Source organism: Gymnodraco acuticeps, unplaced genomic scaffold, assembly GCF_902827175.1.
Source record: "Gymnodraco acuticeps unplaced genomic scaffold, fGymAcu1.1, whole genome shotgun sequence".
In the NCBI taxonomy this organism is placed as follows: domain Eukaryota; kingdom Metazoa; phylum Chordata; class Actinopteri; order Perciformes; family Bathydraconidae; genus Gymnodraco; species Gymnodraco acuticeps.
In genome coordinates this window covers 541,635-561,093 of record NW_022990919.1, presented here as the reverse complement: position 1 = coordinate 561,093, position 19,459 = coordinate 541,635, and the positions used below count along the sequence as shown (strand labels likewise).

The window sequence follows — 19,459 nt, the reverse complement described above, 5'->3', positions numbered from 1 at the left end:
TGAATGTATTATTTGAAATCACTTTCTAAAATTATTTTTAGCCAAATATATTATGTAAAGGTGGAGTATGTCATTTTGGAGAAACCAGCTCGCATAACTACACATATTGATGTTGATTCTATTCACATATTAAAACTTGTATGCATCTTTTATGTGTGTGTAATTTAAAGAGGCAACAATTTGCATTTCAGTTTGAAACTTTGTTATAACAAGCAAAAAAGCAGCATGGAAAAAACTAAATATACATATTTGGAGACATATATGGAGGTGAAGGTGGATAAAAATCAAGAAGAGGTAGAGAGGGGAGGACAAAAACAGATGTAGGAGAGGATTAAATTGGCAGGAGACGACCTTTTCTCTATTTGAAATAGAAAAAGATGAAGAGATAACGCAACACTGAAATTGAGGAGGTAGATTATTCAAGTGTGGTGATGCTGTAGAGATGTCCCTAAACAATCTTTGCTGGATAGGTACAAAAAAAGGGGGTGTTTTAAAAAAAATAATCCTCTGGAGCAGAGAGAGGAGCTGTGGATTATTGTTATTGATTAGTGCATCGGTGTTTCTTAGGGTCAAAAACACTAAACTCATAACTTAAAATGAAAGTGTTTAGTTAATTTAATAAAAGAGCACATGTTCAATGTGAAAAGTGACAGTAGATAGATTAGTTGCAATTTGGTGCTATAAATATGTTTTTTTTTCTTCTTGAATTTCAGGGGGGGCTCCGTTGGCGGGGGCACTACAATGGTAGGGGAAAGACTGATGATTAGTTGCAGCCCTCATTTTAAATTAACAGTGGTCAATTTCCCACCACTAAAACCATCTCAAGCTATTCAGTAAACCTTAGAACTGTAGAAAAATAGCGTAACCCTAAATTAGCCACTTAAAGAGCCTGTGACACGAGTTTCCCCCATCATCCAAACCCATCAATCTGAGTAAATATTGTCCCCTTGAAAACCGTTACTGAACTGATTTTGGATATTTGTACTTTGATAACCATTAATCTGCCCTTCAATGTTGACCATTTTCTAGATCTTCTCGGGGATTCTTCAAATCCTGCCAAATTATGTGACGTCATTGCGGGCACAGCGCTCCAGCTGCACCGTTCAGGATCCCAGCATCTGCATGTAAACGCACGATGGTGCACACAGCAGCAAGCTCAGACAGCGATGACAGTTTAATTTTGAACGTGTCTGAGAGCTCATATGAGGCTGAAGGATCGGTTTATGTTGTATCTGTTAGAAGTTTAGGAATTAGGTGCGTCAATATGGGCGATCATACGGTCATGTAGCCAGTGGTGGACTGGGACTAAAAATCATCCCGGGACTCTCGACCGGCCCACTTCGGTACCGCTAGTAAGTTGTCAACGGGGGGAGTGGGGGATGTGCTAGTGACTTATCCGACCGGCCCACTTCGGTACCGGTCCCGATGGCCAGTCCGCCACGGCACCCAGCCCATGTAAACTGTCAACGGGGGGAGCCTCGCTGCGGGGAAACGGTGGACCTAGTGTCCCGATCGGAGTGGGAATAATAATAATAATCCGTGCATTTTATCCATTAATTTCCCCAACATTGTGGTAAAAAAACCACACGTTTAATCCATGTTGGTGTACTACAACTACAAAAAGCATCAGTTTGTTTTTTCATTAGGAAATGCAGACCGGCTCAAACAAACGATTTTTAATCATCATCCTCACGATCATTTAATGTATCATAAGTTCGCCGAATTGACATGAAAGCACTGACAAATATGAATATACTGTAGTCAACTTCATTAAAACGTTATTAACGAGCATGACAACACACTTTGTCCGTGTTTGGCTCTCTCGCCGCACAGTGAAGCATTCCCGCATTGACGTCACTTCCGGCTTCCCCCAAAACTTCAAAATGAGTCGAAGGAATTTCCCCGCGATGTTCGAAATTATTGATATTTATCGGAACGGTATCGCACCTTCTTTTTTAAACTGACGGTTCGAGATTACTAGTAGCCCAATATGTCATTGCACAACAGTTGTTGGGAGGCTGTCACAGGCTCTTTAAATCCTTTAGAAAACCTGTCTAGTTGACCACCATTACTGATGTGATGAGCTAAATTAATAAGCAAAACATTATTATCTTAATAGAAATGTTTAAAATCATTTGTAGTAGGGCTGCACGATTTTGAAAGAAAAAAAAATCTAATTGCGATTTTTCTGACAAATATTGCGATTTGCGATATTTATTTTTAAGCGACCCAACGGAAGTTTATTGTAAAATGCAGCCATAACTCCGGCTAGGAAGGTCGTATCAACATACTCCCGTCTCTAGCACCCCCGCAGCCCGAGCTACGAGTGAAAGAACTAAACTTACATGAAACTTCCGTTGGGTTGCTTTAAAGTCAAGCTTCAGTTTAAGATTCACCCTTTTAGATGTAGAACATGTGATGGAGCATCACTAACCTGACTCAGATGCTTTGTTTCACCAAACCATCTAGGAAAGCTCCATTGGAAGCCATTTGGAAAGGGCAGGCACTTTCAAAAATACTTGGCAGGTGATTGGATCAATCTGTCTATCACCTTCTATCATGGGCCACTTCTGATTGGTTAACAATGGCTGATACATGTGGAGCACAGCACTTCTGATTGGTGTGGATGACTGATACACAAGAAGAAGAAAAAAAAAGAAAGAAAAAAAAGTAAAAAATATCGCAGGCTTTGCTATTTGATAATCGCATCATCTCGAATCGCGATTTCGATTTAAAATCGATTAATCGTTCAGCCCTAATTTGTAATATGGTTTAATACATTATTAGGTAAAAACAGAGCTGATTATTTCTTCAATAACCTCAAAGATTGTCGAGGTTTTAAATATGTCGGATTTGTTTTCCATTATCAATTAATTAATCAATTATTCAAGCAATTAATTATTTAATCTAGGTATAATCGAGGTAATAACTCGGGTTAGACCCTGACCTTTGTGCACATAGCATTCTGCATATATATCTTGGATTAATGGTTAATTGTATGTTTCCTGTACATCCTGATTATTGTGCTGCTGTGATGATGAATATACATCCAAATGAATAAGAAAATGATTCTGATTATCGTCGAAAAAAAGTGGGTAGAAATCTTGTATAAAATTCAAAGAAACCTGCACAATTTTGAACTTTATTTCAGATATACTAGTTACCATTTGTTTACTTTTTTTGCAGGTTTGTGTATTTTAAGCCTCTCCAGTTTTTTTATTTGGAGTAAACATGTAAAGAAACTTGAATAATTATGTAACACGTTTTTGCCTAATGCTTTCAACTAAACAAAAACAAAAAGTTGGAATGCCCCTAACAGTCAAATATCTTCTGGATACCTCCTAAAATGTATACCTCCACTAGTTTTCACTTTCCGATTGTGAATAAATAAAGTATAAATTAAGTGCCATAGATTGCAGAAATTAGGCTTTGGAGCTGTAAACCTACTTTTTAAAAGATATTCTGACTTTACAATTTACCATGAAGGACTAATTTAATTTCCTTGCATCTTTATATTAATATATGTGTTTAGATTCATATCTGTATTCATGTCATGAAAAAAAATGAAGATGTTTTAAATCCCATCAATTGATAATTTTACAGTGTGACTGTAAACTGCTGGTTCAGATAACTGGCTTCATTGGCATTTAATTGAACCTACTGTTGTGCAAAACATTGTATACCTCTGAATGTGCAGGCACATTACTACATTCCTGTTTACATAACAGTGAATTGACTTTGCCATTACTTAACACAAAATCCATTTTGTTTTATATTCACGTAATGTTTTATCCCTATATTTCAATTACCCAATATTTTTCACTTCCATGTCTTTCTTTTTTTACATATGTACTTGCCATGAATCGCAAAGTTAAATTGAGGACATATGTTGAAAGGAATTATGTCTGAATTTACGGGGGAAATGTTGTGTTAAGCCCTTAGAAATAAGCTGTTGAACAATTTTTATCTTTTTAACATGTATTTGTTAATCAGTGAGATCTTACAGCTGCATCTCTTTAATTAGTGTGAATATGACAATAAACATGGAATCATCCACAGTGATCTGGTACAGATCTTTTAAATGAAGCATCTCATTCACACACAAATGTGAATCAGACCGTTCAGGACCAGTTAATCAAAACCCTGTCTTTCTTTTCCCCGTCCAACTTTTTTTCTTCCTCGGATAATGTAAACAAACGGAATTTGCTTTGCACAGCAACAAAAACAACTAGTAAAGCTGTACTTCACAAACAAAAAGGTATTTCAATGTTTGTGGTGCCAAAAGTGTCTCGGATGGATTCACACACCTTGCAGAAATAAACCGGGTCTGTTCACACATGTATGGGTTGTTCTGATCATAGACAACAATCAGCTTCGGCAATAAACCCATACAAACTATCATTCTGTTAATATGATTACAGCAGATTTAACACAGAAAGAGCCGTGCCAGCTGCAGCAGGGCGGCCTGACCTTGGCCCGTCTCTTCTTGCTCGGGTTCAGCCCCGGCATGGATTTATCGGGACAAAAGCGGGGCATCTTCTCCGACACACGGCTGACATTTCCTAAGGCCGACTCCCCGAATTTATTCGGGGGAGTGACACCCGAGCCCGGCCGTGGATCCGGGAGCAAAAACAACAGGGGGGTCAAACTGAATAAAATCGCCCGGTGTTAGCGATCACAGCATAGCGGGAACAACACCTACAGCCACCAGCCCACTTTCACTGAGACCCCATTTAATCGGAAAATGGCTTTCGAGCAGCGAGACATTTTCCCCATGCTAACGCGCTAGCATCTCCTTTTTAGCCCGCAAACACAAACTGATACCCCACTGCGCTACAACCAGAGGCTTGGGGTGTGTTTATTTTCTCAAAATAAGGTGCATATACCATATTCAGCAACATCAATGCTTTTAGCATTTTGGTTCTATAAACAGTTTGGTGGATAGGAGGTAAAATATACACGGCCGCGCTAACATTAGGCTAGTTAGCAACCCCCCGTGATGAGAAAATAGGTAAAACGGAAGTGCAAAACACAAATATTGTAAATAAAAGCTTAAAATACAAACGTGCAGAAGCTAGCGAGACAACTATTGTTTAGTTTAAATAACACGAAGCAGATAGTGGGTGCAAACTGTCACCGATGTATCGCGCTCGCAGAGAGGTTAGCATCTCAGCTAACCCCAGGCTAGCCCGGAGCTACACAAAGATCTCGACAAACATACCGTGGCAACCATTGATGAAAGCCTAGTTTTCGAGCCATTTTTTCCGCTCCACACTTACCCTCAATCGGCCTCTGCGCCCGCACGGGTGGACGATGCACGGCGTGGAGATGCAAAAGTACGCAGATTTCACGGATTCGGCATGATTTATTTTCTCTTCCTCCGGTTCAAACACCGACTTTTGCTTCTTGGCTCTTTTCCCCAACTACCTTCTCTCTACCGCCGCTTCGACAACATACTTCCTGCCGCTGCTGGCTGCGCGCCGCCGGAGCGCACACTGCTGCGCATCATCATGCGCACAAAAAAAACCAGTATGTGGTTTTAACAATCAGTTTCTGGGTTTTATTTTAATAATGAACCCCAGAGCTCATTAGGGTCATTGTATTACAGACAATCACTGAGTCTCGGTGCTGCTCTGCTTCACCGCTGCCGGGGATAACCGAGTCGAGCCGAGCCAGGCTACCGCTGGATCTTCATCCCCTTCATCTCTAGGCCTACTTCTTCATTATCATCATGGGGCAAATGACATTCTGAGGTCGTTTTAATAATCAACAAATACATTATATTAGAAACACAGTTTTTTAATTAGAAAAATCCTCTGGAGCTTTGTTCTTCCTTGTGTATATGGGGAATACATTTTGAATGTCAAAACAATGATTAATGTGTACTTGTATTTGATATGTTTAAAATAGTAATTATTTTGTATAACAAATCTAAAAATGAGCATACATATTTACATAGTTCTACCTTCATAACATTTTTATATTTACTTTACACCTCCCTTAGATATGATGATTTGCAATACAATAATATTTGTAACAATATAAAGTGTATTATTAATAAAATGTACATTGATTTATTATCTTAAATATATGATAGATATTTTGTATTATCAAGTTTATTTTTCATTCTAGTTCCTAGTTCCTTTTTTCCTTTATTGCCATTTATTTATATAGAAATTCATAATTATAATTGAACCTGCTCTAAAATATAATTTAAAATGATCAAATACATACTAAAACATGTTTTGAGACAAAGTGATTTCATACTGTGTTTTTTTTTATCGAATCCATTTTGAGTATAATTGTTTTCTTTTCTTACATGTATTAATTACATTTGTCCTGTAGTTGTACATAAAAAACACCTCGCTGCTAGAATGTGTACTACATGTCCCAGAATCCTTTGCGTTAGTGCATACGTCATATTCCCTCGACTGCATTCATCTTGTTCCCTCCTCGCATCGTTTGTGAAAAAAATACTTAAATTACCGACTTTTTGCTCCTTTTGCAGCCGTTATAAAGGCACGAAGTGTCCGTGTGAACAGAATGGGTCCCGTAGAGGTAAACTATCATTAATATGTTCTTAAAACTGTGAAGGAAATTCAATTTAATTAAAAAATCTCACTCACATTTATACTGAAATATGCGCTTAGCTTTACTCGCGCTTTGTTGTTGTTGTTGGAAATGTGGCAAATAACGATAATATCTGATGGTGTTTTTTGGTGATTAGTTAGAATACGTTAATACACACTGATTTAAAGTTTAATTAATCCCCTTAGCTGTACCTGTGTGCCTTGGTCTTAAAAGTTAAGGCTTTGCGCAAACACCACTTAGAATTCCGCTAAAATGTGTGTTTTGTGCTTATTAGTTAAACAGCTTACATAAGTTAACACGTTTACATCAACTTCATCTTAACGAAACTATCGTTGGTGTTTAAAATACGTTTTGTTAGCTAATAAACATGCCATTGTTTTCTGCTAAAGTTGGGTTTTCTTGTTAGCTTGTAAAAATGCTCGCATAGGATTACTGGTTAAAATATGTTCTAATGGTAAAGGGACTCCTATTAAATGTGGGTATTGATTGAATTCCTTAAAAAGTTATATATCTTTTTAAAATGGAACCAATCACATGTTATAAGAGCATGTATTAAGGTCCTTAAATCAAGTCCCATTTGGTAACCCGTTTTTGTATAAATGTTAACCAGAGTTTGAACTGTATTTTGTAATGTGTATATTGTATATTGTCTTTTGTCTGAATATGTGACACAGTATTGGTCTTCACTTGTCCTGGAATTACTTAATCATTCAATATTATTAATTGGATAATAATATATATATATATGACTTCTTCTAAAAATCCTTTACGTTTGATAGGTGTGATGCCCAGTAATACATGTATATTACTAATAATAATACTTTTGTGACACTTGATTTTCTTTTATCTTTCTTTAATTATCTTTTTATTAATTTAGATTATTGTTTCATATTTTGTCTAAGTGGGCTTGTACTGCAATTGTACATCTGAGACCACTCTTCCTGCCATCCTGCTGTTTCAACTTGTAATACCTCCAATAAATGATAGATGGCTGATAGAAGTCAACAGATGTATGTTGGAAATAATGAGCAGAGAAAACACAGAGCTGCTGATGTGATTTCATAAGGTTAATAAAGATGAATATGAATATTTAATGTGCGTTTTGTTGTTGCAGCTCCTCCACATGTCCGTGTTCTCGCAGAGTTTTTCTCCCTGTGGACGATTTCTGGCAGCCGGGAACAACTATGGCGAGATCGCCGTGTTCAGGTCCGACACACAAAACTGATCAAACTCATTAAAGAGGCCCTATTATGCTTTTTTCAGGTTTTCCCTTTCTTGTAGTTTGTGTTCCGAATCCCTGTGAGTTTCTCTCCCACACACTCACTCAACATTAGAGCATGGAGACATGTCACAGTAGAGACACTACATACTGATATGAACTTGAAAATAAGCAAAATAGTGCCTCTTTTAAACCAAATGTATTAATATATTAATAATCATATTAATATATTGGTTATGTTTGGGTTACAGCCTGTCTGCAGCTCTGAGTCCAGATGCCACAGCCCTGAGTCAGAAACCTGTTCTAACCTTCACAGGTGAGATATAACACATATCCCCTAACCCTGAATATTTGTTTCATTTTATGGGGCTCAAAAGTTGATTCAGTTATCTTACTGTCATTACCATTGTATACAATTAATGAGAATTGTAAACAAATATCTTTTTTAAGACCTCAGTATACTTTGATTTGTCACACTAGTTAGGGACTAATAACTTTTAATGTTGAGTATTGTATTTTGTGTTATTTTTAGTTTGTTAGTAAGTAATGAAAAAAACCAAGTTAGTTGTGTTAATACATATGTCCTAAAAACGATAGTTGTATACAGAGGTGTAATAATACACCTCTGTATATATTCTAATAAACCTGTTTATGTTTTTACTTTAAGTGTCTATGTTTATATTCATATTTTTATTTGATTTGCTCTTTTGTTGGACATTTTACTTTCATAAAAACAAACATTAGTGGCACTTTGTAAATTAACTACCATTTCAAAGTCTCAAATTCTCCAAAAAGGATATAAAGTATTTATGATCAGGCCTAAAGTTGGTTATAATAGCTAACCCGAAAGTAAGTGGAGAGTAATATTAATATGTATATTTTATGGCAGTCTTCTAAGGGCAACTTTTTGAAAGTGAGAAAGAGTCACCATTGCTTTATTCCTGCCTTTTCTCACTGGGTATCTGTGTTGTGATTAATGGGGTTTTTATAATGAAAGTGTGTGTGTTTTTTAGCTCATGAAGGACCTGTGTTCTCGCTCCTCTCCACCGACTGTCACCTCCTGAGCGCAGGAAACGGAGAGATCAGCTGCTGGAGCTGGAGCGACCTCACCAAGAAGGTCAGACCCTATTTACATTATTATTGGTATTATTAAAATACATCCTCACAGTGATTTGGTGCCCAGTTATTGTATAAAGTACAATCTTAGTGTACAAAGAACAAAGAGTTATTTGTAAAGGAAGTGTATCAGAATGATTTATAATAACAAGATGACCAACAAATGTTTGTATTTATTAAAATGTATTATTAATATTTTAATATGTATACACTGTATTTATGATACTATAATCATTGTATTATTGTTTAATATATACATATATTTGTATGTATACACTGTATTTATTGTTTTATATTTTATTATATTATGATGTGTTGTGAAATCTGAACTTGCTGCTTATACTCAGTTAGTTAAACTTCACTTGAAAAGTTTTTCTAATTTTGTCTCTTCAGAATGTGAAACCTCTGTGGACAAAGAGACCAAACTTTAAGTGAGAGACGCTTTCTTTCTGTTTGAATTACCTCATATTTTATTATAATATTTAATATTATATGTTGCTGTAATAAGTGAGCAAAGAGCTGACTGAAGTTTTTTATTCCTAAGATCCAGTCTAGAGATACCGGAGATCAACGCCATGGTCCTAAACACCCGGGTGAGAACACACACCTAATATAGTTATTAAGAAATATTTGTACTTTGTAATATCCTTCACTTGTACCCCAAGTGAAGGAGTTCAAGTATCTCGGGGTCTTGTTCTCGAGTGAGGGAACAATGGAGCGTGAGATGGGCCGGAGAATCGGAGCAGCGGGAGCGGTACTGCAGTCGCTTTACCGCACCGTTGTGACGAAAAGGGAGCTGAGCCAGAAGGCAAAGCTCTCTCTCTACCGGGCCATTTTCGTTCCTACCCTCACCTATGGTCATGAAGGATGGGTCATGACCGAAAGAACGAGATTGCGGATACAAGCGGTCGAGATGGGTTTTCTCCGCAGGGTGGCTGGTGTCTCCCTTAGGGATAAGGTGAGAAGTTCGGTCATCCGGGAGGGACTCGGAGTTGAACCGCTCCTCCTTCGCGTCGAAAGGAGCCAGTTGAGGTGGTTCGGGCACCTAGTTAGGATGCCACCTGGGCGCCTCCCTAGGGAGGTGTTCCAGGCACGTCCAGCTGGGAAGAGACCAAGGGGTAGACCTAGGACCAGGTGGAGGGATTATATCTCTTCGCTGGCCTGGGAGCGCCTTGGGGTCCCCCAGTCAGAGCTGGTTGATGTCGCCAGGGAAAAGAAAGTTTGGGGCTCTCTGCTGGAACTGCTACCCCCGCGACCCGACCACGGATAAGCGGGAGAAGATGGATGGATGGATGGAGAAATATTTATATTTTATATTTATAATGACTCAAAAATGCGTAAAATATAATATACACTCACTGGCCAGTTTATTATTAGGTACACCTGTTCAACTGCTCGTTAACGCAAATATCTAATCAGCCAATCACATGGCAGCAATTCAATGCATTGAGGCATGTAGACATGGTGAATACGACCTGGTGAAGTTCAATCCACATCAGAATGGGGAAGAAAGGGGATTTAATGCCCCTTTTCCACCAAACCGGTTCAAGAACAGTTCTTGTGCTTTTCTGGTGCTTAACTGGTTCTTCTCTGTAGCACCATTTATGTTTCCACCGCTCAGAGTCTGACTGGTGCTGTGTCATGACGTCACCGTTTACGTCACTGATTTTCTCCCCAACGCCGCTCACAACAACAATAGGGGACTGCATTGGGTCGATGATCGTGTTGCTTTTAATCATACGAAGCCAGATTAAATTAAATAACTACTTCTCAACCCTTTTCTCCAGAGTGCCGTGGTTCATTAGGCGCATTCACACCGCAGTACTTTTCCCACAAAGGTTCATCAGAACTTAGTTCATGAGAACTCTTTAGTTCTCATGAACTAAGTACAGATCGCGTTCACACCGGAATAAGTCCCTGGGGGTGGATTAGGCAAATGAAGCCGCTGACGTCACTTCTTCTTCTTCTGCTTTGGGTTTACTGGCAGGCCGCAAACCACTTCACGGCGTATACTGCCGCCCAAAGTCCCCGGCCGGAAGTCCCCGGAGTTGGGGACTGGCTTCAGTAGAAGCTGCTGGGAGTCCCAGCAGTTTCTACTGAAGCCTTCTGAGTAAATCGCCAGAACGCCGACACCTCCTCATCTCCACCGCTCCCATGTTTTATTTTGTGTTGCCATAAATTAGTCTCTCTGCGTTTCTGCGCTGGGCTAATGCTAATATTGCTAATATTGCTAATCCGCCCAGCCAATCAGACATAGGAACCTTTTTCTCCCACGAAAGTCCCTGCTCTCTAGCAGGGGTGAAAAAAAAAGGGGGTGAAAAGGTTCTCATGAACTAATTTTAGTTCCGGCTCTTTTTGGTGTGAACGCAACATTTCGGAACTATATCGGAACTAAAGTGGGAAAAGTACTGCGGTGTGAACGCGCCTGTTGTTTATTAATGTGGTTCAGCGGCATTTACCGACCGCTGCAGTGCTGCTCGTCCACCGGAGTTTAGTCTACTTTTAACTCACGGCAGAGTTTAGTCTCCCTTTAACTCACGGCAGAGTTTAGTCTCCCTTTAACTCACGGCAGAGTTTAGTCTCCCTTTAACTCACGGCAGAGTTTAGTCTCCCTTTAACTCACGGCAGAGTTTAGTCTCCCTTTAACTCACGGCAGAGTTTAGTCTCCCTTTAACTCACGGCAGCGGCCGCTTGAAAGTATTCACTGTCTGTCACACAAGCAGCTGATAAATATCCCCCATCCTCATAAGTGAGCAACCTGTGCAGCTCATATATTGATTCCATCCGATAGCCGCTATAATATAAAACAAGGAGGTGTGTGGCGCAGTGGTATGTGTTCGGATCAGGGGGTCACAGGTTCAAACCCCACTTCACCCCAAATTGCTCATGTGGGGATTGTCCACAGTATTGAGTATGTAAGTTGCTTTGGATAAAAGTGTCTAACAAGTGACATGTGATGTAATAAAAACAACAGGAAAACGTCTGCCTCTCTCCACAATGATCAATAACAGCGAACAGATGGCCAAAGTAAGGTACAAATAAACAGAAACACACTAAGCCTGGTAGTGTTGCCTGACTTTATAAAGTGTGTTTTTTTTGTAAGTGTGTGGTTGCGTTCTAGTTACTTTTCTCAGCGCTACTGCTTGTTACAACTTGTATTTGCTGTACTCGCCATTAACTGTTACCCCCCCGCCTCCGACGTAAGCGTGAAGTATTAGTTCTTGGTTCTTGCCGGGCAGTCGAGTGTGGCCAGCTAAGAACTGGTTTTCGGCTCTTAGAGGCAGCTCTTAGAGGCGGCTCCGCTGCGGTTGAAACAGGAAGAACTTAATCAGGCTCTAGCCCGGAACCGGCCCTGGAACCGGTTTGGTGGAAAAGGGGCATAAGGGACTTTGAGCGAGGCTTGGTTGTTGGTGCCAGAAGGGCTGGTCTGAGTATTTCAGAAGCTGCTGATCTACTGGGATTTTCACCCACAATCATCTCTAGGGTTTACAGAGACTGCTCCCAAAAAGGGAAAATATCCAGTGAGCGTCAGTTCTCTGGGAGAAAATACTTGTTAATGCCAGAGGTCAGAGGAGAATGGCCAGACTGGTTTCAAGACAATAGAAAGGCAACAGTAACTCAAATAACCACCAAGGTATGCAGAAGACCATCTGAACCACAACACGTGGAACCTTAAGCAGAGGGGCTACAGCAGCAGAAGACCACACCGCCAACTCCTGTCAGCTACGAATAGGAAACTGAGGCTACAATTCACACAGGCTCACCAACATTGGACAACGGAAGATTGGAAAAATGTTGCCTGGTCTGATGAGTCTTGATTTCTGCTGCAACATTCGGACGGTTGGGTCTGAATTTGGTGTAAACAACATGAGAGCATGGATCCATCCTGCCTTGTATCAACGGTTCAGGCTGGTGGTGGTGGTGGTGGGGTAATGGTGTGGGGGATATTTTTTCAGATCTAAATCCTGTAGAGCACCTTTGGGATGTGGTGGAATGGGAGATTTGCATCATGGATGTGCAGCCGACAAATCTGAAGCAACAGCGTGATGCTATCATATCAATTAACACCAAAATCTGTGAGGAATGTTTCCAGCACCTTGTTGAGTCTATGCCATGAAGAATTAAGGCCGTCCTGAAGGCAAAAGGGGTCCAACTCTGTACTAGCAAGGTGTACCTAATAAAGTGGCCGGTGAGTGTACTGTATGTAATAGAATCGCCCAAAAATCCCTCATCAATACCATACATTTATGCCAACATGAACTCATATTTTTTTATTAATACTAAGCGGTGGTATGAGAAGCAAAATGTGATTATTTTTTTCTAGAGAATATGAAGTCAGAATTGTTAATTCTGCATTATTTTTTTTAATATTCCCTCTAAATATTTGTGCTGCAGACTTGTATTTGCGTATAGTACTGTAGTGAAAGTATGCTTCCCCTGTATGAGGCCGATGGTTCTGTGTTTCAGGATAACAGTCTGGTGGTGGGAGGAGGAGACAACAACATCCACATACTGGACCTGGAGCACGGCATCTTCAAGGTGAGTCAGCTTCACATGCAGCTTCCAGTCAACCTCCTGTCAGCTTCATGTCAGCCTCCAGTCAGCCTGCAGTCAGCCTCCAGTCAGCCTCCAGTCAGCCTCCAGTCAGCCTGCAGTCAGCCTCCAGTCAGCCTCCTGTCAGCGTCCAGTCAGCCTCCTGTCAGCGTCCAGTCAGCCTCCAGTCAGCCTGCGGTCAGCCTCCAGTCAGCCTCCTGTCAGCCTCCTGTCAGCCTCCAGTCAGCCTCCAGTCAGCCTGCAGTCAGCCTGCAGTCAGCCTCCAGTCAGCCTCCTGTCAGCGTCCAGTCAGCCTCCAGTCAGCCTCCTGTCAGCGTCCAGTCAGCCTCCTGTCAGCCTGCAGTCAGCCTGCAGTCAGCCTGCAGTCAGCCTGCAGTCAGCCTCACCTATAGCTATCTATAACTTCCTGTCTGCTTTAATACATAATAAACAATACAACTATAAAAACTTCAAACAAATTATATAAAAATGTAAACTAACTACACGTGTATATATTTTTTGTAAATTAATAAAAAATTCAACTTAATACATACAATTTTAAAACGTAACCCTAATACATAAAACCTAAGTGCATTACACTGTAACTGAACTAAAGAAAATTGTAAAATGATGCAAAATATATATCAAATGTTTTAAACGGCTATTACTATACCTTTATTCAAGAAACAACAAATATACTTTATTCCAAAATCAAATAACTTTATTTTCAAAAAAAAATGTGTGTGCGTGCAGGCAGTGCTGCAGGGACACTCAGACTACGTGCACTGTTTGAGTGTGAGAGAGAGGGAGGCAGAGATCCTGTCTGGGGGGGAGGACGGAGCTGTGAGGATGTGGGGTGAGTCACCTTTTCTTCTTCTTCCCCTTATTATTATTATTATTATTATTATTGTTATTGTTGTCAGTGATAAGTAATGTCTCATCTAGCAGCAGACTGTAAACGTATTGTTCATTTCTCCGATTTGTGTTCCAGACAGTAGGACGGGTCAGTCTGTGCATTGCGTCGAGATCTACAAGTACGAGGTGAGGGAACAGCCCACAGCTTTAACGCCTGATACTGATATATATTATATATATATACAGCTCTGGAAAGATAAATAGACCACTGCACTGCAGCATTATCTGTTTCTCTGGATTCACTATTTATAGGTATGTGTTTGAGTAAAATGATTTATTTATTTATTTGTATTCTATAAACTACTGACAACATTTCTGAGTGGTGGAATTCAACAGACACTGGAATGGAATGGCTGCCATACATGTAGAGATTGAGATTTAAGAAATATTTGTTGCGGTCTCAATTTTTTTCTTCAGATCTGTGTATATATATATATATATATATATATATACAGTGGAGGAAATAAGTATTTGATCCCTTGCAGATTTTGTAAGTTTGCCTAATGAGAAAATCCAGAAATTGACATTATATTAACTGTGGGAAATAAATATCTGATCCCCTTGTTAGTACTTGGTGGAGAAACCCTTGTTGGACAGCAGAGGTCAAACGCTTCTTGTAGTTGGTCTCTCTCTCTTCCTCCAAACACGGCGTGTCGAGTTGATGCCAAAGATCAACATTTTGGTCTCCTCTGACCACGTCACCTTCTCCCAAGCCTTCTCTGAATCAATCAGATGCTCCTTGTCAAACTTCAGACGGCCTCTCATGTTCATCTTGAGCAGGGGGCCTTCAGGCGCTGCAGGATGTGATCCATGAGGGTGTCGTGTGTTACCAATAGTTTTCTTGGTGACTGTGGTCCCAGCTGCCTTGAGATCATTAACAAGTTCCTCCGTGTAGTTCTTGGCTGATCCCTCACCTTTCTCATCATCACCAAGACCCCACGGGGCCAGATCTTGTGTGGAGCTCCAGCCCGAGGGCGACTGATGCTCATTTAGTCTTTCTTCTATTTCTGAATAATGGCACCAACAGTTGTCTCCTTCTCACCGAGCTGCTTTCTGATGACCTTGTAGCCGATCCCAGCCTGGTGCAGGTCTACAGTCTTGTCCCTGAGGTCCTTAGACCACTCTTTAGTCTTGCCCATGGTGGAGAGGTTGGAATCTGATTCTGTGGACAGGTGTCTTTTATACAGGTAACAAGTTGATATAAGGAGTACTTTTTGAAAGGACTGTGGAAGCCAGAATCCTTGTTGGTTGCAAGGGGATCGAATACTTATTTCCCACAGTTAAATGCAAGTCAATTTTTATCTTTTATATAATGTAGATTTCTGGATTTTCTTTTTGACATTCTTACTCTCACTGTTCAAATAAACCTACCAATACAATTATAGATTGTTCATTTCTTTGGGCAAAGAAGGGATCAAATACTTGTCTCCTCCACTGTATATAGCAAGTATCTCTTAAAAAACGAATTTCACTTTTGAAAAAATGTGTTTCACCTTACATTGGAGCAGCAGATTTGAACTCTTACTTCATCTCCTTTATACTTTCACTTCTCTTCTTCATATTTTTCCTTTCTTCCTCCCTTTTATTTTTTGCTCCTCTTGCTCACCTTCCTTGCTACCTCCTCCTCCCATCTCTGTTCTTTATATGTAGCTGCATCTCAAAGTCATCCTCCCATCAGCTCTGCATTTGTAAAAGTCTTTAAAACGGTAGAAAAATGAACAGACTGGTGTGTTTCAGAGTTGTGCTCGACCTCAGTACGGTAAATGGATCAGCTGTCTGACCACCGACTCAGACTGGATGGTAAGGAACTAAAAAGTGTTAATGAATTATAGTTGTATTCTCCTTATGATTATCCCCAATGAAAACTCTTTCAGTACTAATGGTGTGGTTGTGTCCTGCAGCTGTGTGGTGGAGGTCCGTCTCTGTCTCTGTGGCATCTCCGCTCTCTGTCCCCGACCTCCATCTTCCCTCTGACGGGCTGCCAGAGACAGACGTCCTTCTACCAGGACATGGTGAGACCCCGCGTTGCACACACACCGTTACACGTGTTTTTCTGATGCTTGATGTACCCTAAACACGTCAGTAGATCCCCCACTGGTGAATATGTGTAGTGTCTTTAAAACAGCTGTTGCCAACAACTGTCTAAAGGAGACTACTAAACGTCATCGCATCGAACATTAGCCACCTTTAGCTTAGCGGTGTTGATGTGAAGACTTGACCGAAATGTAATTTGTTTATAGCATAACGTTAGCTTTGAACTTCTGGTTATTTCATTGACGTTTCATCATTATACAAGTTTTATGTGGAGATGAACCAAATCCAATGGAAAAGTCGAAAAGAAACATGAAAACAAATACTAAAGTCTAAATGTCTTAATCTCTGTAGCATACGTCAGACATGAGAAAAGTAAACATTTACATTTTAACTAAACTTTTCGGTTTCAAAATAAAAGCCCTTTCGTGTTTTATATAATAATAATAATAATAATAATAATAATAATAATATCTCTTCAGTTGTTAAAGGTGGGGTAGGTCATTTTGGAGAAACCAGCTCGAGTGCGCTAGAATTTGAAAATACACAGCCGGAAGAAATCTGCCACTTCCTTTCAGAGCCCCTCCTCCAACACACAGGAACGCGCACATGACCAATGAGGGCACGAGATCAGTTAGTGCTCAGATGGAAGGCTGACAGGCAGGTAGGCCATCCAGTTACTTTAGCCGGCTCAGATGATTGGTCGTGCTTTTTACATCTTCCACAGATGATATTTTTTTATGGATTTGTTGTCAAAGCGCTTCAGATATTCATTGCTATCGGGATGTTAAGAGCATTCCATGGAATATAACAACAAGTGTATCTCGAGCCGGTTTCTCAAACTTACCTACCCCACCTTTAAGGCTTTTATTCGGAAATATTAGCAGGACAATGCTGTGGATACTGTGACTCCATGAAATAATAAAGTACTAGCTTTTTAATTGTGTATTATTATTCTTTATTACACCTTTTTATGTTTAAACTGAGTATTAATTCAAACATGTACATCCTACCTTCCTCCTCTATAGATCCTGGCTGTGGGGGAGGGCCCGTCTGTGGCTCACTGTCTCCTGGGGGGGGAGGTCAAGGCTCAGATCCCCTGTACGCCACAGAGCCTCAACACGCTGCAGCTCAACACCAACAGCGCAGAGCACCGGGTGAGACACTGAACGCACCACAAGTTAAATAACATACATGTTACATCTGCGGTTACTTCACAGTGAGACAGTGAATGCACCGCAAGTTATTGTGTTTTTATTGGTGTATCATATGGGGACCCACAGGTGCAAACGTGCAGCTTCAGAAACGATGCAAATATATAAACACAAATGTGCCAAAACACATGCAAATGAAGAAACATCATCACCAACTTGAGGAAACATCCACAGCGTTTACTAAAAGCACTGCATAAACAAAATGCTTCAAGAGGCTTAAAACACAACGGACACGGTGACCCCAAAAAGAGACGCACACAGCTGGGACCGGAGCACTTTTTCCAGTCGGCGATACAGCGAGAACAAGCGAAACTCATCCTGAGCACACACAAACACTCACAGCCGAAGTAAAAACAATAAGTGTGGCTTGATATTGAGAAAGAAAAAGGTTTATAACGCTGTGAGAATGAGTCTGCGGAGAGCATTTCTCCACCATCCCAACTCGTCTATTACCTCTATGCAAGTCAATGGGACTCCCTGTTAGTTAGGGATCCTGGTGTGTGAGGTGCATTCTGGGGCAGCACAGACAGGTCTTTTCTGTGTTAGAGTTTTACTCCCTACAGGTTGTACTTTGAGGGTTTGTGACTCTGCAGACCGTTCACATGCAGAAAAACCTTCATAACACACAAGGGACATGGGACCTTTAAAAAATGATATTTTTGACAAGTTACAATGCAACATATATAAAGGACTTGGAACAAATAAAACAGATAGTTGTGTCTTTGGGTTCTTAAAAGGGATTATTTTCTCTAAAATATATTGCATGTTGAGAGCAGACAAGACACTGATCCAGAATACTGAATTTATTAAATAAAAGATTAATAAATGTTTGTATTTTCTGCGCAGATGCTGACGGTGGGAGGCAGCAGCAATCACATCGACGTGTTCACCAACCTGTCGTACAGAGCCTTCTCCCTCAGCTTCTGACTCACACACACACACACACACACACACACACACACACACACACACACACACACACACACACACACACACACACACACACACACACACACACACACACACACACACACACACACACACACACACACTTAATGATTTATGAATATCTGTATTTCTTTGTTGGAAAATCACCTGACAACTTTTGTACCATTTAGTCTGAAAATAATAAAATATGTCTCATTTTATACAGTTTTTATAATTATTATGTTCATTATCTACAAGGTTCCTTCAGTTTAAGGCAAGTCATATTTAAAACATTTGTATAATGTAATTCTGAATTCAATAGAAAGACTTTACAATAACCAACATTTGAGGGAAAAAACAAATGACGTGGCTTTAGAGGAAAAAAAGCCTAAATGTTTATTTGAACATAAAATATTTGCCTATGTTCTTATCTAGGAGACATCAACATTTAAAGGGACCCTATACTGCTTTCTGGGTTTTCCCTTCCCTGTAGTGTGTTATGTTTGCATAACATGTGTGATTGTTATTGGTCTGCAAAGGCTAAAATCCCTGTGCCCCCTCCGGAGGGAGTTTCTCCAACCAGTTCAGAGTGGTGTGTGGGTGCAGGTTTGAGTGTAGGGTTTTAAGGGGGGCGGGGGAATGAGAATCTGTAAGGATGCAGAGAAAAACGTACCTTGAAGTCCTAGCAGGCCGGGAATGCAGGTCAAAGGAGGATGTTGGAGCGCCTGGGTTCAGTACGACCAGAAACACTCCCCAAACATCCAACTGGGTTATTAAGCTGCATCAGACTTCCACTTCTTCCATTTTCTGGAGTTCAGTGTCTCCTCTCCTCCACAGCTCACAGCTGTGACTTACTTGTCTAATTAGCTTCCTCCAGCTCTCAGGTGTGGCTTGTTTAGCCACTCCCCATGGG

The 19,459-nt window shown here is 40.4% G+C and overlaps 2 protein-coding genes across 4 annotated transcripts in view; one reads left to right on the top strand and one right to left on the bottom strand.

Moving 5' to 3' along the window:
• si:dkey-89b17.4 (zinc finger protein 850) overlaps window positions 1-5,606 on the bottom strand; it is a 37,981-nt gene extending 32,375 nt beyond the window's left edge. Inside the window, exon 1 of the mRNA XM_034233985.1 lies at window positions 5,280-5,606. The gene's annotated coding sequence lies outside the window, so the exon portion shown is untranslated. The remainder of the gene's footprint in view (window positions 1-5,279) is intronic.
• Window positions 5,607-6,399: 793 nt separating this feature from the next.
• thoc6 (THO complex 6) lies at window positions 6,400-18,767 on the top strand. 3 transcript variants are annotated; one of them, XM_034233994.1, is made up of 14 exons: window positions 6,401-6,558; window positions 7,706-7,797; window positions 8,062-8,126; window positions 8,824-8,927; window positions 9,320-9,357; window positions 9,471-9,519; window positions 13,394-13,465; window positions 14,213-14,315; window positions 14,451-14,500; window positions 16,112-16,174; window positions 16,276-16,386; window positions 17,434-17,562; window positions 18,466-18,548; window positions 18,641-18,767. In XM_034233994.1, exons 1-13 carry the CDS (start codon window positions 6,544-6,546, stop codon window positions 18,544-18,546), a joined length of 972 nt encoding a protein of 323 aa, XP_034089885.1. In that variant the 5' UTR covers window positions 6,401-6,543; the 3' UTR covers window positions 18,547-18,548; window positions 18,641-18,767. The 3 variants fall into 3 exon arrangements, with proteins under 3 accessions (XP_034089886.1, XP_034089885.1, XP_034089884.1); XM_034233995.1 differs by having other exon boundaries at window positions 6,400-6,558; window positions 9,477-9,519; window positions 18,466-18,767; XM_034233993.1 differs by having other exon boundaries at window positions 18,466-18,767.
• Window positions 18,768-19,459: the final 692 nt, after the last annotated feature.

What these genes read in the sequence shown, in the direction of transcription:
- thoc6 (XM_034233994.1), top strand. An exon ending in TGGAGCACGGCATCTTCAAG is followed by an intron (nt 13,466 to 14,212) that starts GTGAGTCAGCTT and finishes GTGTGCGTGCAG; the next exon opens with GCAGTGCTGCAGGGACACTC. An exon ending in CGGAGCTGTGAGGATGTGGG is followed by an intron (nt 14,316 to 14,450) that starts GTGAGTCACCTT and finishes TTTGTGTTCCAG; the next exon opens with ACAGTAGGACGGGTCAGTCT.